We start from the raw sequence: 18,594 nt of genomic DNA, 5'->3' as shown, positions 1-18,594 counted from the left end.
TCCAGTCTTGTTGCTGTTTTTCGTTGAGTTTTGTGTTTTTTTTGTCCTGCAGTGATGAAGGGATAGAACAAAATTGCACACGAGTCAAACCACGCAAGTCAGAATATGAGATAACATGCGATAATGCGTACAGAGTCCTGACCACTCCTACTATCTCACGTCTCTTATTTTTACTTGATTTTTTTTTTCACTTCTTTTGTTAAAAAAAAGTAATTCCTCTTCACAGTTTTAGCGTTTTTTTGTTTGTTTCTGGTTTGGTGCATATGCTCATGTTTTTCTTTTCGAGTCGATTCACTATTTAGGTTCTTAAGCCGTTGTATTGTTTTTTCTTTTCCTAGATTAGATATAATAGTTTTGTTCGTTTTTTTTTCCATCCGTAAAGACAGTTTTGAGTAAAAAGTAGCTGCTGCTAAGTTTGAGTTTGGTCCTGTTAACCTCTTTACCGCTAAAGAGACCTACAGAGTCTGTGTACTCACAAACGCTCTGCTGGGAACTCTTCCTAGGACTGGGTTAAGGTTATGAAAGAAAGAGTTAAGTCACGAGTAGCTGGAGGCAAAGGGAAGAGGTGAGGACTCAGGACTTGTGCTGGGCAGACACACCCTTCCAGTAGTCTAGGATGTCATGGAGATCCTCATCTTTGGCAAACTGGACCTTTTTGCGCAGGGCATGGCCGGCTGCCATGTACTCTTCCTCTTTGTGGCGTTTACGGTGCAGTTTGAAGCGTTCCCAGATGCTGTGGGAGGGTTTGCATGAGTACTCTGGACTGGACGTGTAGCTCAAATTGTGGTAGTGAGGGGAAAGTTGGGAATAGGCCAGTTCTCTTGGACGGGGCCGAGTTAAAGGTTCCAGTATGGAGGTTTTGCGACCTCCAAGGTTTTCATGTTGAGGCATCGGCTGCTGTTGTTGTTGCTGTTGCTGCTCTCCTTGATGTGAGCCCGGATAGGAATGCCGGTGCTCCGTATACTGGCGAATTTTTTCAGCTTCTGCTCTTAAGATGGCAGCAGCTGGTGTCACAGTGAGGATGGTATCAGCGGTTGGAGAAGTTTTCTCTATATACTTTGCTTCAGATTTATGCGCGGACCCTTCAGAACGAAATGACCTTGGGCTGCGGATAGACCCACTGGAAGATGTGCTAGAGCGTTTCGGAGGTGCTTCCATGCTGTGATGCCTCTGTAGGGGATGGGTGTAACTTTCTTTATACACTGGTGAAAGAAAGCCATGTTTGCTGGGAATCTGTTCCGATATCAAGACCAATTGAGGCTCGGCTGTAGAAACAGCTCCTGACTTTACGCCTTGGAATGAAGTTGTTTCTGACTTCAAGGCATCTATACAATTATTTATGATCTGGTTGACCTTATCTACTTCCTTAGCAATAGTGGATATCTCTGCCACAGAACTCTGAGTGTCTGGTGGCATGGACAGTTCACAGTCTCTTCTCTCAGGTTGATCACCAGTTCTTACCTCCATGTAATTACCCTTGGTGGCTTTAGGTGTTTCACTGGTTTCTATCAATTTGTACTGTTCCACTTCCCCCACAGAAGGCAAATAGGGAATGCGGGACATTGATTCCGGACCCATCATCTGCCCTTGGGATAGTTGACTTATACTAGGTGTCTCCATTTCAGGACCATATTTAAGTTCAATGATTGTTTTCTTCATACTACCACCTGCTTTTTTGTGCTTTTCCTCTTTTTGGCGCCTTTTGCGCAGGCAGTAGTATACAATACCCAGGATTATTACCATACCAAACAGGCAGCCAAGAATAGTCATAATATAGTGAGTGGCGGTGGATGGGGTAGGCACATGTTCTTGTTTGGTATGGCTGCGAGTGTAAAAGGCTATGCAGGTGTGGTTGAACCTGAGAGAATTTCGAATAGAGGCAACACAGTAAGTGTAATTTGTGTTGGGTTTCAACCCGTCCAAATTTATGGATTCTTTCTCTGTCTTCAGGAGCCGAATGTCAGTAAAGAAGCTATTATTGTATTGAACCAAGATATACACCTTGCTGTAAGGGTACGGTATTTTTGCCACCAGAACGGCATCAGAATGGGTTTCTGTGTTTAGGTTCACACTGAGGCTGACTTTGGAATTAGCGGGAGTAGTGTAGACATTAATAAGGGGTGTAGTTCCATCTCCCGAAAAACAGTCTTCTTCAGAACATGGGCTTTCAGGTGGGCCAGTGGTGGCTTGGTACCTTGGAGACATCAAATGCGGCATCATGGTATAGGACCCATCTGCGCAGAGAGATGACAGCATGCCAAGTGCATTGCGGTAACTGGATCTTCCTTGACCCAGCAAAAAGTAACCTGTGTAGTCCGGCGGAGAATCGCACTGCATGCGGTCGAAAGTACGAGTCATGTTGGTGAATATATCTAACCACTTTAGGAAGCCCAGTAGCTCGCATGAGCAATAGAAAGGATTACTGTAGAGTTCACACACAGTCAGTTTACTGAGGCCAACAAAGGTATTACTGTCCAGCCTCTGGATTCTGTTCATCGATAAGTCAATGTTCATAATGTTTGGGCACTCCCAAAAGGCATTAGGAGTCACAGTTTCAATTAGGTTTGCCTGGAGGTAGAGATACTCCAACTTTCCCAGTCCCCTAAGAATCCCCTCCGTCAGATTTCGTAATCTGTTATACCCAAGCTGAAGCACCTGCAAATTGAACTGACCGGCAAAAGCTCCATCTTCTATGTAGGACACCTCATTCTTAGTGAGGTTGAGGTACGTTAAGTTGCCAAATCGGCTAAGTGAAGAGTAGTGGACGCTCTTTATTTTATTCTCATTGAGTCTTAGGTCCACTATGGTGCTATTAATGTGCTGTGGTATAGACTCATAAGGTGGCTGGTTCTGACTGCAGATAGCAAGCCAAACAAAACCCTTGTCACCTTCAATCAGCCAGCAGTCCGCTTGTACTTTTCCTGTGTATAAAAGTGCAAACAGAACAAACATCCATAAACAGAGAGCTGGCATTACAAATCCTCTGTGCCCAGCCATGGTGAATGATGCCCAAGCGTGGAGACTCCTCGGTACGCTCTAGTATTTTACAATACGGCAAAATATATTGTGAAGGACAAGCCTCCTTTTTTCACTTTTCTCCTCATCAGTACAACATTGAGTGCGAATCCCAAGTCTTTGCCAGGGGAAGACCATCGAAAAGTAGTAGCACAGTTTAGTCTGCAAGAACATTGGAAGCAAATTCCTTGTGCATATCGGGAGCTAAATTGTGAGTCATTGAAGAAAAAGACACATTCGCTGGTCAGGTTGGTCTTCGAAGATGACAGATCTATTGTCTGCAGTTCAATCCCATTCTGATTCACATTTCACCAACATCTTGTTAGAGTTCTTCTTAGAAGTTGACGTTTTTGTAGAATTCTTGTAGATTCTTCCTAAAAACAAAAAAAACATATTAGTACAAAAATCGTTTTTTGTTCTTTGAGCAATACATTTGTGTTATGGGGTTTTAAGGCTAGTCATAGGGTATTCTGCTGCATAAACCACCAGTGATCACCAATAGTGTGCAAAGGAACATAGAGCTAGTGCTTAATTACCCTGCAGTGCCCCCACAGGGGAAATAAAGTGTTGCATGTTGCCCATTAAAATCAATAATAAGTATTAGGCACCAACCAACCGGGTCTGAAATAATTCAGTATTCCTACTACCATTAAAAAGTAAAATGGGGTTTCTAATTAAGAAATTGCATTCATAACAATCCCTAGTATACATTCCAGTAGCCAATGTTAGGACCATCTTTCCTTTTGAGCAGCTCTGCAGCCATACAGGTTACACATGCAATATTCTAGTCCTTGGATAAACTATTAATGAACTTTTTCATTTATGGTAAAACTACCTTGCAGAATATGTTATGGAAAAAATACTATCAATGTTCCCCTATTATTTTTAGTTGAGGGTGGACATGATGGATGACAGGATTCTAGAGCTGTTTTAGTTCCATAGATAGTTGACCGGCTAGGATTAGCTAAGGGATCACTCTTGTTCATTGGCAGTGTCTGCTTCTATGGTTTACCCGCAATCAAGTAGCTCTCCTTGAGAATCAATCTGACTCTCTAGTGCCACCCATTGAAAGTAGGTACGCATTGTAGGGATTCATGCTCTAATGTAGTGTTCACACAGGTAATACGGTTTTGTCCAAACAGTTCCAATTTTATTGCTTTCATAATACTCCAAGGGATTCAAAGCTCAAACAGCCTCTTTTGGGCACAAAGGTATTACTGTAGATGAGCAGTTCATTCAGCAGGCACATATATGTCAGTGCGTGCTCACCCAAACAGATTACAGTCCTTCCTCCTGGAGCAAACATTATACACAGAAGAGGTACTGTCCGACCAGTCTCGGTATCATCTTCAGCATGAGCTCCAGGAACTTTCAGTGCCAAACCGAAATGTTTATCTCCATGGACAGTTCACACTGAACAGTCTATAGATTCCACACGTTACTCTGCAGCTCTTACACACAGACTGTTGAGCTTTCCTAGCTGACCCGTGCAGTCTTCATACAGAGAGAGACGCTGGCTTGTCTCTCTCTTAGAAAAGCACACAATTTCATTGGTCACTCACTCACCAGCTTCAACACAGTCTGCTCAACATTCAGCACACTGACACCATGGTGAACACATTTTTCCTGGTTCTTAGTCAAAGCTAGGCAGGTGAATCTATTTAAGACCTGCAGTGATAGGATGTAACCCAGTCCTTCCTTGCTTTGCTATATCTATGAATCAATGACTAATGGTCTAATACATTTTGCCACATAATTAAGCTTAACCAGACCACAAACTGCTGTTGTAAGGTTCTGGACCCTAACTGGAGCAAAGACTTTGACGAGGGTCTAAGTTGAATTGTTCTTCCTTTATCATCATTTCTTGTGGAGATCACAAAACTGTTGTAGGGAAACTTATACAGACCAAGATATGCTCTGTGAAAAAAGATATTCAAATTAACTTCCCTCTAAGAAGACAAAAATCGGCTATCTTGTGCTACCCATTAGCGAAAGCTACCCTATACTGTAAGTCAATGTCTGACTCCTTCACAAGCTTTGCCACATGACTTAGGATATGTAACCAAACCAGAGAGCCAGTCTAAGCTATCTTCAGATGGAATTTTTTTTAGCATATCTAGTAAAAAATCCTTCTCCCAAACTCTTTAACAACACTTTGAAAACTCTTCCCATTTGTTTCTCTATGAAATTAACCTTATTGTTTATTTGAGGAGTTTTTGAGCAATTTTTTTTTTTCTGCTTCAAGTTTTGAAAAAAATAAAAATGCCTGGTGGAAAAAAAGGTGCATGTCACTTCCTAGAAGCTGATACTGATGGAATCCGCTCCACATTAGGCTCTTTCCGATCAAAAGGCTACAAAACGTGCACTAGGAGGAAACAAAATGTTCTAAAACATTTCAAAACCTTCTCGGGAAAAGATAAAGTTCCCACAAAATATACCTTCAAAACGAGCATTTTCTAAAGTGGTTTCTAGTTGAAATACTCATTAGAATAAAGGCGGTAAGCTCCACGCTGATATTGATGAGTTTGGGATGTGTTTGGGGGCCCTTGACAAACGAGAGTTAAGATTCTGGCATGTCCGATTTTAGACTGCCGATCCTTTTAATTTCTAAAGGTGCCGCCATCAAAGATGCCCGGCAGTGGCTCTCATAGAGAACATAGGAGCGGTTGGCCAAGTGGAGAACCCCTGTGCATGGAGGAACCATGCGAGATAGCTGCCGGCTGAATCATTGTCCAGACAGCTATGTAATGTGTATTGGGGCTTTAGTCACCCTACTCCAGCCTGGTGGTCTCCACAAGAAAACCTGTATCCTCTACACTTGTGTCGGAGTTGCATTATCAGGCACAGGTGGTCCAACTTAGACTTGGGTGTGCTTACGTCTAAAAAAGCCTTTCTGAAATTCTGTAATATATTCTGAAACATCTTGCTGTCCATTTAACGTTTTTAGCTAAAGTATTATATTAGCCGGTAAAGTCTCCTGTGGGAAGTCTAGCACCTGGCACATTAAAATAAAATGACATTATGCAGCATGCAGTTAATGAATTGTGAGCTGAGTGACCTTGGCTGGGACCTCCACGTCCCCTAAATATACTTAATCCCTAACATCACAAAATTGAGTTAGGCAGCTCGCCTCTGTCTTCACGCTGTTATATCTGCTTTTTCTCTTTCACCCAAAATGACTTTTTCTTGCCATAGAAAGTAGTGTAATAAACACATTTTATCAGGACCTGAGTTTAATTTCAACTCATTAGAGCAAGCAATTTGACGGTTATTTGCTCTCCAAAGTGTGAATGAAATGGCGGCATTAAGAAAGGAGAGACATGAGAAAGCTAATCTCACAGTTTACTGCAATGCTGTGACATGCCTGGGGACCACAGACTTGGTTTTAGGCGCGAGAATGTTTCTTTCATGTTTCTGCTTTGTTGATGCATAAATACTCACAGGAGAGGTTCAACTTTTCCAGGAACACGGCCATCCACACACGTACATGGCCTCTACTTGTGTCATCACAGGTGGGGACAATCCTTGTGTTTTGGAATGAGATGGCAAAAAAGAAGAGAGACCCATATGGCTCCATTTTATGGGCAAAGGCAGCCAAGGACAGCAGATGACACCTATGCAAGAACAGTAGGGCCTCTTATCTCCAAGGGATCATCCAAGAACCATGAAGGAGTATGGGCCCATCATCTCCAAGAGCTCATCCAGGATCCCTGAAGAAGTAGAGTATGGGCCCATTATCTCCAAGAGGTTATCCAGGACCCCTGAATAAGAAGAGATTATGGGCCCATTATCTCCAAGAGCTCATCCTGGACCTCTGAAGAGGAAGAGTACAGGCCCATTATCTTCAACAGGTGATCCAGGACCCCTGAAGAAGAAGAAGAGAGTATGGGCCAATTATCTTCAACAGGTCATCCAGGATTACTGAAGAAGAAGAGAGTATGGGTCCATTATATCCAAGAACTCATCCATGACCCCTGAATAAGAAGAGATTATGGGCCCATTACCTCCAAGAGCTCATCCCGGACCCCTGAAGAGGAAGAGTGCAGACCCATTATCTTCAACAGGTGATCCAGGACCTGTGAAGAAGAGAATATGGGCCAATTATCTTCAACAGGTCATCCAGGATCAATGAAGAAGAGAGTATGGGCCCATTATATCCAAGAGCTCATCCAGGACCCTGGAAAAAGAAGAAGAAGAGAGTATGGGCCCATTATCTCCAAGAGCTCTTCCAGGACCCCTGAAGAAGAAGAGAGTATGGGCCCATTATCTCCAAGAGCTCTTCCAGGACCCCTGAAGAAGAAGAGAGTATGGACCCATTATCTCCAAAAGCTCATTTAGGACCCCTGAAGAATAGAATATCGTCCCATTATCTTCAAGAGCTCACCATAGAATACTCTTATGTCTCTTTAGCAATCCACCAATAAGGAGCCATGAAATTAATTTTTTGACTTGTTTAAATGTAATCTTAGACAGTAGGATGATGGCAGGTGCCTTCAGGGTGCTGATATGATAAGTCCACCCCTGGGCCTCGGTGCCATACTCCACTAAGGGCTTTATAATGTCATAGGGTGAAATCTTTGTGCACATCTACATGCAACACGTCTAGGATTCATTATTGTTTGCAGAATTGGTGGTAGAACTGAGCCTAAAGGTATACTCACACATACAATTTTTCCACTGCTATGCATAATGTGAAATCCTTGTCAAATCTGCATAAAAATCTGGGGTGCAGGGAAAATCCACGTCATTCAAACAATTTGTTATTTGCTTCAAGCAAATTGCCTAAAATGATCACCATCATTTTAAACATTGCAGATTGGACTGGCTACAAAAGGTTTACAAGACCATGAGTGCAACCAAGCAGGTTCCCCCATAATGCCTTGCAGCTATCACATCACATGGTACAGCACAACCAACCAGGAGGGACTATGATAGCCTGTATAAAAACAGAAGGAAGGAATGCAGCAGCCACTTTGTGGTGAATCTGGATAGTGAGAGGACATTGCAGCTCACAGCTTAGAGATAGGTAGAGTAAGTTATAAAACACTGAAGAAACAGCATAGCAGTGAAGAAGATTAGTATGTGAGGAACAGACTGTTTATTACAAACAGTTACCATCCACTTACCCATAATTATATATGTTGAGGACATTCACTTTGACTTTAATGAGGGCTCATATCAGACGAGTAACGAGTTATATCCGCGTTTTTCATGAATAGCATTCTAAACTAGTGTAGTCTATGTGGCTGTTCCAAAATTGTAAAGTCATGTCCGATATTGATCTGAGCGTCAGATGAAAATTAACAATTCAAGGCTATGAGTCCATGAAAAAAATCAAATGGCACTCGGATGCCATCCGAATGCTGTCCGTTTTTCATAAACTGCTAGATAGGAGAAAGTACCGAACCTTTTTTTCTCATCTGAGAAAATCTAATGAAACTTTGATCAAAAACACAAAATACTTTCAATTCACCACAAATCAAAGTTTTGGGAAAAATTAAGCAAAGTTTGAGAATTTTAATTTTAAAAAATCCCGAGGCCCAGCCCAGGGTCAAGTGTGGCGCTGTTTCTGGAAGAAAGCATTCATGACCCATAATTCCTGACAGCTGCATTGAAGTCTACAATTAAAATGATCTCTCACAATAAAAAGTTTTTTTTCCTTGCCTCCAGATACCAAAGGTTACATTATTTGGCTTTTTACTTGGCTCAGTGTGGAAATTCGTATGCAGCAGGCGGGGAGTTAAAAACTGTTCCTCTCTGCCCCGCTCATTGTTTTGCCATTTGAAACAAAATGGAAGAGTCATCGAAGCAAAGTAAGAGAGAAATTAAAATGATGAATTACAAATTATAAATGTTTAATCAGGCATACACAAAGAGGGGCCATTTATATATATATATATTTTTATTGCTAAAAGGCACCAAATGTTAAACTGAACGCGGGGCCATCCATTTTCCTGCAATAATTCAAGCAGACAGCTCTAAGATGGCACAGAAAACATTTATTAATGATGAAATTTACCCGAAACTGCTCAGCGTACATTCATCAACTGTCAGGTACCGGAGGAGGGTGGGAATCGAGATTCCAAACATGCAATGAATTATATCACTGTGGATCATTTTTACGCTCTAGGGTGGTTTTACCTGATTCCAAAAACATTTGTCTGGAGAAGGACTAATTAAGATGGGTGGATTATTAAGATGGGTGGATTAGTGCTTCTGTATGTAGGACCCAGCATGGGCAAGTCTTCAGTGATCTTACACAGTCGCACAACGTGTCTATCTCCACCGGATACAAGGGCTCATTCTGACACCCTTTTATCCCATCCATATTTTTCACAAATAGAACATATACCCATTGTTATCTAAGGCCATGTTGACGTTTCATTTTTTTTTTTTTGGGGGGGGGGGGGGCGATTGTCTTCCCAAAAAAAGGGAGACTTCCATTTTTGATCCAAGTAATCGAACTTGCCAATACAGGTCAATGAGTCTATGAAAGAAACAAACAGTCCACCACTGACATCCATGCGTAGTCTGCTTGGTATCCATTTTTTACTGTTAAATGGATAGAAGTGGGATAGACGTGGGATTTTTGGTGGTATAATGTCCCCCATCCTACATAGTAACATGGTAACATAGTTATTAAGGTTGAAGGAAGACTTTAAGTCCATCTAGTTCAACCCATAGCCTAGCCTAACATGCCCTACCTTTTCCTATTATAATGTCACTGTCCTGGGCTTCTTCCTGGTATTATGTCCCACTTCCTGGCATAATGTCTCCCTTCCTAGTATAATGTTCCCATCCAGGGCCTTTCCCTGGTACAATATACCCTTTCTTGGGAACCTTACTAATGTCCCCCATCCTGGCCCCTTTTTGTAACAATGTCTTCCATGCTGGTATAATTTTCCCAATTATTGGTCCCTTCCTGGTATAATGTCCTCCATCCTATAACAATGTCCTCCTTGTTGGTATACTGTTCCCCATGCTTGGCCCCTTCCTGGTATAATGTCCCCCCTCCTGGTATAATGTACCCTCTCTTGTTATACTGTTCCCCATCTTGGTCCTCTTCCTGGTATAATGTCCCCTATCCTGAACCCATTCCAGTAATAATTCCCCCCATCATGGGATCCTTCCTGGTATAATGTCCCCTGTCCTGTGCCCCTTACTTTATTAATGTCCTCCATCCAGATATACTGTCCTCCTATCCTGGGCTCCTTCCTGGTATAATAATAATAATAATAATAATAATAATAATTTTATTTATATAGCGCCAACATATTCCGCAGCGCTTTACAAATTATAGAGGGGACTTGTACAGACAATAAACATTACAGCATAACAGAAATACAGTTCAAAACAGATACCAGGAGGAATGAGGGCCCTGCTCGCAAGCTTACAAACTATGGGGAAAAGGGGAGACACGAGAGGTGGATGGTAACAATTGCTTTAGTTATTCGGACCAGCTATAGTGTAAGGCTCAGGTGTTCATGTAAAGCTGCATGAACCAGTTACCTGCCTAAGTATGTAGCAGTACAGACACAGAGGGCTAATACTGCATAAAGTGTATGAGAACATGATGCGAGGAACCTTTTTTTTTTTTTTTATTATAAATAGGCCACACAGGGATCGTTAGGTTAATGCATTGAGGCGGTAGGCCAGTCTGAACAAATGAGTTTTTAGGGCACGCTTAAAACTGTGGGGATTGGGGATTAATCGTATTAACCTAGGTAGTGCATTCCAAAGAATCGGCGCAGCACGTGTAAAGTCTTGGAGACGGGAGTGGGAGGTTCTGATTATTGAGGATGCTAACCTGAGGTCATTAGCGGAGCGGAGGGCACGGGTAGGGTGGTAGACTGATACCAGGGAGGAGATGTAGGGTGGTGCTGAGCCATGGAGTGCTTTGTGGATGAGGGTAGTAGTTTTGTACTGGATTCTGGAGTGGATGGGTAGCCAGTGTAATGACTGGCACAGGGTAGAGGCATCGGTGTAACGGTTGGTGAGGAATATGATCCTGGCTGCAGCATTATATAAGGTATAATTATAATAGGTATAATATCTGTTCTGCCACTCTTTTCCAACACAAAAGAATTCCATCAAATGTGAGCGTGTCCCAGTCTCAAAATGGAAACCACACCTAAAATTATGTATTCCCCTCCAGTTTGGGGCATTTCCAGGAAAACCCTGAAAGGGAGAGAGGGCAGGATTTTATTGACCTTATTTCGCCAACCAAGAGTTTGGCCAATATAGTACTAATATTATTACATTTGTTCCTGGTGCACAGGATTTTAGTTTTGCCTCCATCAGGTGGGGTAACATAGTAACATAGTAACATAGTTAGTAAGGCCGAAAAAAGACATTTGTCCATCCAGTTCAGCCTATATTCCATCATAATAAATCCCCAGATCTACGTCCTTCTACAGAACCTAATAATTGTATGATACAATATTGTTCTGCTCCAGGAAGACATCCAGGCCTCTCTTGAACCCCTCGACTGAGTTCGCCATCACCACCTCCTCAGGCAAGCAATTCCAGATTCTCACTGCCCTAACAGTAAAGAATCCTCTTCTATGTTGGTGGAAAAACCTTCTCTCCTCCAGACGCAAAGAATGCCCCCTTGTGCCCGTCACCTTCCTTGGTATAAACAGATCCTCAGCGAGATATTTGTATTGTCCCCTTATATACTTATACATGGTTATTAGATCGCCCCTCAGTCGTCTTTTTTCTAGACTAAATAATCCTAATTTCGCTAATCTATCTGGGTATTGTAGTTCTCCCATCCCCTTTATTAATTTTGTTGCCCTCCTTTGTACTCTCTCTAGTTCCATTATATCCTTCCTGAGCACCGGTGCCCAAAACTGGACACAGTACTCCATGTGCGGTCTAACTAGGGATTTGTACAGAGGCAGTATAATGCTCTCATCATGTGTATCCAGACCTCTTTTAATGCACGCCATGATCCTGTTTGCCTTGGCAGCTGCTGCCTGGCATTGGCTGCTCCAGGTAAGTTTATCATTAACTAGGATCCCCAAGTCCTTCTCCCTGTCAGATTTACCCAGTGGTTTCCCATTCAGTGTGTAATGGTGATATTGATTCCTTCTTCCCATGTGTATAACCTTACATTTATCATTGTTAAACCTCATCTGCCACCTTTCAGCCCAAGTTTCCAACTTATCCAGATCCATCTGTAGCAGAATACTATCTTCTCTTGTATTAACTGCTTTACATAGTTTTGTATCATCTGCAAATATCGATATTTTACTGTGTAAACCTTCTACCAGATCATTAATGAATATGTTGAAGAGAACAGGTCCCAATACTGACCCCTGCGGTACCCCACTGGTCACAGCGACCCAGTTAGAGACTATACCATTTATAACCACCCTCTGCTTTCTATCACTAAGCCAGTTACTAACCCATTTACACACATTTTCCCCCAGACCAAGCATTCTCATTTTGTGTACCAACCTCTTGTGCGGCACGGTATCAAACGCTTTGGAAAAATCGAGATATACCACGTCCAATGACTCACCGTGGTCCAGTCTATAGCTTACCTCTTCATAAAAACTGATTAGATTGGTTTGACAGGAGCGATTTCTCATAAACCCATGCTGATATGGAGTTAAACAGTTATTCTCATTGAGATAATCCAGAATAACATCCCTCAGAAACCCTTCAAATATTTTACCAACAATAGAGGTTAGACTTACTGGCCTATAATTTCCAGGTTCACTTTTAGAGCCCTTTTTGAATATTGGCACCACATTTGCTATGCGCCAGTCCTGCGGAACAGACCCTGTCGCTATAGAGTCACTAAAAATAAGAAATAATGGTTTATCTATTACATTACTTAGTTCTCTTAGTACTCGTGGGTGTATGCCATCCGGACCCGGAGATTTATCTATTTTAATCTTATTTAGCCGGTTTCGCACCTCTTCTTGGGTTAGATTGGTGACCCTTAATATAGGGTTTTCATTGTTTCTTGGGATTTCACCTAGCATTTCATTTTCCACCGTGAATACCGTGGAGAAGAAGGTGTTTAATATGTTAGCTTTTTCCTCGTCATCTACAACCATTCTTTCCTCACTATTTTTTAAGGGGCCTACATTTTCAGTTTTTATTCTTTTACTATTGATATAGTTGAAGAACAGTTTGGGATTAGTTTTACTCTCCTTAGCAATGTGCTTCTCTGTTTCCTTTTTGGCAGCTTTAATTAGTTTTTTAGATAAAGTATTTTTCTCCCTATAGTTTTTTAGAGCTTCAATGGTGCCATCCTGCTTTAGTAGTGCAAATGCTTTCTTTTTACTGTTAATTGCCTGTCTTACTTCTTTGTTTAGCCACATTGGGTTTTTCCTATTTCTAGTCCTTTTATTCCCACAAGGTATAAACCGCTTACACTGCCTATTTAGGATGTTCTTAAACATTTCCCATTTATTATCTGTATTCTCATTTCTGAGGATATTGTCCCAGTCTACCAGATTAAGGGCATCTCTAAGCTGTTCAAACTTTGCCTTCCTAAAGTTCAATGTTTTTGTGACTCCCTGATAAGTCCCCCTAGTGAAAGACAGGTGAAACTGCACAATATTGTGGTCGCTATTTCCTAAATGCCCAACCACCTGCAGATTTGTTATTCTGTCAGGTCTATTAGATAGTATTAGGTCTAAAAGTGCTGCTCCTCTGGTTGGATTCTGCACCAATTGTGAAAGATAATTTTTCTTGGTTATTAGCAGAAACCTGTTGCCTTTATGGGTTTCACAGGTTTCTGTTTCCCAGTTAATATCCGGGTAGTTAAAGTCCCCCATAACCAGGACCTCATTATGGGTTGCAGCTTCATCTATCTGCTTTAGAAGTAGACTTTCCATGCTTTCTGTTATATTTGGGGGTTTGTAACAGACCCCAATGAGAATTTTGTTACCATTTTTCCCTCCATGAATTTCAACCCATATGGACTCGACATCCTCATTCCCTTCGCTAATATCCTCCCTTAAAGTGGACTTTAGACAAGACTTTACATAGAGACAAACCCCTCCTCCTCTCCGATTTTTACGATCCTTTCTAAACAGACTGTAACCCTGTAAGTTAACTGCCCAGTCATAGCTTTCATCTAACCATGTCTCGGTTATTCCCACTATGTCAAAGTTACCTGTAGATATTTCTGCTTCTAGTTCTTCCATCTTGTTTGTCAGGCTTCTGGCGTTTGCGAGCATGCAGTTTAGAGGATTTTGTTTTGTTCCAATCTCCTCACTGTGGATTGTTTTAGAAATGTTCTTACCTCCCTTCTGAGTATGTTTTCCTGGGTCGTCTTTGTTCGAGTCTAATGTTTTTCTTCCCGTCCCCTCTTCTTCTAGTTTAACGCCCTCCTGATGAGTGTAGCGAGTCTTCTGGCGAATGTGTGTTTCCCAGGTTTGTTGAGGTGTAGTCCGTCTCTGGCGAGGAGTCCATCATACCAGTAATTCACACCGTGGTCCAGGAATCCAAATCCTTGTTGTCTGCACCATCGTCTTAGCCAGTTGTTTGCATCAAGGATCCTGTTCCATCTCCTGGTGCCATGCCCGTCTACTGGAAGGATAGAAGAAAAAACTACCTGTGCATCCAGTTCCTTTACTTTCTTCCCCAACTCTTCAAAGTCCTTGCAGATTGTCGGTAGGTCCTTCCTTGCCGTGTCATTGGTGCCAACATGTATCAGAAGAAATGGGTGGACGTCCTTGGAGCTGAAGAGCTTTGGTATCCTATCGGTCACATCCTTGATCATCGCACCTGGAAGGCAGCATACTTCTCTTGCAGTTATGTCCGGTCTGCAGATGGCTGCTTCTGTGCCTCTCAGTAGTGAGTCTCCCACCACCACCACTCTTCGTTGCTTCTTGGCTGTACTTTTTGCTGTCACTTGTTGCTGTGTGCCCTTTTCTTTTTTGCTTGCTGGTATTGCTTCATTCTTAGGTGTGCCATCTTCATCCTCTACAAAGATTTGATATCGGTTCTTCAGTTGTGTGGTTGGTGATTTCTCCATGGTCTTCTTGCTTCTTTTGGTCACATGCTTCCACTCATCTGCTTTTGGAGGTTCTCTGACACTTTTTGCACCTTCTGTGACCAGTAGAGATGCTTCTGTTCTGTCTAGAAAGTCTTCATTCTCTTTGATGAGTTTCAAAGTTGCTATTCTTTCTTCCAGACCCCGCACCTTTTCTTCTAAAAGGGCCACTAGTCTACACTTCTGACAGGTGAAATTGGATTCTTCTTCTGGTCGATCTGTGAACATGTAGCACATGCTGCAGCTCACCATGTAGGTTGTCACATCTGCCATGTTGCTCCTAGATCCTGCTGACTTGCTGTGTGTTTTCCTTCTTGTGTAATCTACTCAGCCAAGCTCTCTTGCAATAATGTCCTACAGGCAAAAATTTGCGCGCCGTACGGCGCGCGGTTTGGTGATGCTTTCGAAGCAGCTGGTCCCGGCTGTACCCAACGATCTTCTAGCTTAGGGAGACTTCGCTTCTCCCAGAAGGCACCTGGAATATGCAAATTAGCCTCCTGAAGCTTGAATCCCTGGTTTGGTGATGCTTTCGAAGCAGCTGGTCCCGGCTGTACCCAACGATCTTCTAGCTTAGGGAGACTTCGCTTCTCCCAGAAGGCACCTGGAATATGCAAATTAGCCTCCTGAAGCTTGAATCCCTGGTTTGGTGATGCTTTCGAAGCAGCTGGTCCCGGCTGTACCCAACGATCTTCTAGCTTAGGGAGACTTCGCTTCTCCCAGAAGGCACCTGGAATATGCAAATTAGCCTCCTGAAGCTTGAATCCCTGGTTTATGTAGAGAATAATGCCCACTGAAGAAGGGGCCAGTGTGAAGGAATCAACAACTAACTATTGCTACTTCCTATAGCAGAGCTATCGGCGTGCGGAATGTCAAGACTGTAGACCTCAGTTGAGTTTGCCGGTGGTAACCTCATTTTCTAGGCATCAGGACAAGACGATTAGAACACTGAATGAGTATTTACTTCACTAAGCATGATGAACACTATGGAGAATTATTGTTCCTGGTGACATATTCCTGTCTGAGAGGTTTTATCTTCAAGGAGCTGACATCGCCTAAGCCCCAATTTCTCCATAATGAGATTTACAGTGCAGACGGTTATAACATGTCATAGTCTTACCTTCCGCTGTCATCATCTTGTCAATCCTCCCTCGTGATTAGTATTCCCTACCCAATAATTGCCTATTGCTCTCCTCACTTGTAGAGCACCATTTGCCAGTCTTAGCCTGCTGTCAGGAGGAGATGGTTGGGGTCAGGTCTATGCACTTCGACTTCCACATGAGAGTCACTGTATATCAGTGCTCCACTGTCGAGAATATAGGTCTGAGTAGATGTAATGTATAACTCGCTCACTGGAAAAATTGAGGTCTGAAGAAGGGTTAACCAATGTGCTTTATAAAATAAAACAAGAGCCTACTTTTCTCCTGGCACTACCCATCTGCTCCGAGCATTGTGCCACCTGGGTATCTCGTAGAAGCCATTGGACTGTAGCCTTCACAATTGCATCAATCTGATGGAACTATAAAGACTGCAGCCCATCAGTGGCCACTGATAGGCGGCAGCACTCACGTGATATAATCAATGTCACTAGATCGGCAGAAGGTACATTGCGCGGAGGCTCGGAGCGGTACCGGTTTGGGAGGTAAGAATGCTTTTTTACTTAGCACACTGGGGACGTTCAAAAGAATATGTCTGGTAGTGGACAGCCCTTTGAAAGAATATCTCCAGATTTCTATTCATCTAATGCATAAAAAAAACAATCAAATGAAGCAATGTGCAAACAGTTTTTGTGACAAAGTATTCTACTGTTTGGTGTTTACAGCTCCAATGCAGATCTATGTGTACAGTGACTACAAATGGACCCTATGTTGTCTGATCCTGCAGTAATACCTTCTGACACCTACCTGCTGCTGACATAGAAGAGTAAAATTTAGATTTTTCCCAACCACGAAACTTGCACAAATCTTTAAAAAAAAATCTCCCACATCTTGTTGAATGGTTATTCCAAAAATCGGAAGTTATTCTCCATCCACAGAGATGTTGCAACATTGCAAAACCTGAAAAGCCCCATGTTTGAGGCTTGGGGGACTAGATCGTAAGAGTACTGAGAGCAAGAGCCTCCAAGTCACTATTGGATATACAGTGGGGCAAAAAAGTATTTAGTCAGTCAGCAATAGTGCAAGTTCCACCACTTAAAAAGATGAGAGGCGTCTGTAATTTACATCATAGGTAGACCTCAACTATGGGAGACAAACTGAGAAAAAAAATCCAGAAAATCACATTGTCTGTTTTTTTAACATTTTATTTGTATATTATGGTGGAAAATAAGTATTTGGTCAGAAACAAAATGTAATCTCAATACTTTGTAATATATCCTTTATTGGCAATGACAGAGGTCAAACGTTTTCTGTAAGTCTTCACAAGGTTGCCACACACTGTTGTTGGTATGTTGGCCCATTCCTCCATGCAGATCTCCTCTAGAGCAGTGATGTTTTTGGCTTTTCGCTTGGCAACACGGACTTTCAACTCCCTCTAAAGGTTTTCTATAGGGTTGAGATCTGGAGACTGGCTAGGCCACTCCAGGACCTTGAAATGCTTCTTACGAAGCCACTCCTTCGTTGCCCTGGCGGTGTGCTTTGGATCATTGTCATGTTGAAAGACCCAGCCACGTTTCATCTTCAATGCCCTTGCTGATGGAAGGAGGTTTGCACTCAAAATCTCACGATACATGGCCTCATTCATTCTTTCATGTACCCGGATCAGTCGTCCTGGCCCCTTTGCAGAGAAACAGCCCCAAAGCATGATGTTTCCACCACCATGCTTTACAGTAGGTATGGTGTTTGATGGATGCAACTCAGTATTCTTTTTCCTCCAAACACGACAAGTTGTGTTTCTACCAAACAGTTCCAGTTTGGTTTCATCAGACCATAGGACATTCTCCCAAAACTCCTCTGGATCAACCAAATGCTCTCTAGCAAACTTCAGACGGGCCCGGACATGTACTGGCTTAAGCAGTGGGACACGTCTGGCACTGCAGGATCTGAGTCCATGGTGGCGTAGTGTGTTACTTATGGTAGTCCTTGTTACATTGGTCCCAGCTCTCTGCAGTTCATTAACTAGGTCCCCCCGCGTGGTTCTGGGATTTTTGCTCACCGTTCTTGTGATCATTCTGACCCCACGGGGTGGGATTTTGCGTGGAGCCCCAGATCGAGGGAGATTATCAGTGGTCTTGTATGTCTTCCATTTTTAATTATTGCTCCCACTGTTGATTTCTTCACTCCAAGCTGGTTGGCTATTGCAGATTCAGTCTTCCCAGCCTGGTCCAGGGCTACAATTTTGTTTCTGGTGTCCTTTGACAGCTCTTTGGTCTTCACCATAGTGGAGTTTGGAGTCAGACTGTTTGAGGGTGTGCACAGGTGTCTTTTTATACTGATAACAAGTTTAAACAGGTGCCATTACTACAGGTAATGAGTGGAGGAAAGAGGAGACTCTTAAAGAAGAAGTTACAGGTCTGTGAGAGCCAGAAATCTTGATTGTTTGTTTCTGACCAAATACTTATTTTC

The 18,594-nt window shown here is 42.5% G+C and overlaps 1 protein-coding gene across 2 annotated transcripts in view; it reads right to left on the bottom strand.

The window, feature by feature from the left end:
* Window positions 1–202: 202 nt before the first annotated feature.
* ELFN1 (extracellular leucine rich repeat and fibronectin type III domain containing 1) overlaps window positions 203–18,594 on the bottom strand; it is a 620,268-nt gene continuing 601,876 nt past the window's right edge. For both annotated transcript variants that reach the window (XM_069734323.1, XM_069734324.1), the window contains exon 6: window positions 203–3,389. In XM_069734323.1, coding sequence (XP_069590424.1) covers window positions 574–2,997 — 2,424 coding nt within the window. In that variant the 5' untranslated portion in view covers window positions 2,998–3,389 and the 3' untranslated portion in view covers window positions 203–573. The remainder of the gene's footprint in view (window positions 3,390–18,594) is intronic.

Source organism: Ranitomeya imitator, chromosome 7 (assembly GCF_032444005.1).
Source record: "Ranitomeya imitator isolate aRanImi1 chromosome 7, aRanImi1.pri, whole genome shotgun sequence".
Lineage (NCBI taxonomy): Eukaryota > Metazoa > Chordata > Amphibia > Anura > Dendrobatidae > Ranitomeya > Ranitomeya imitator.
This window is presented reverse-complemented; position numbering and strand designations above follow the sequence as displayed.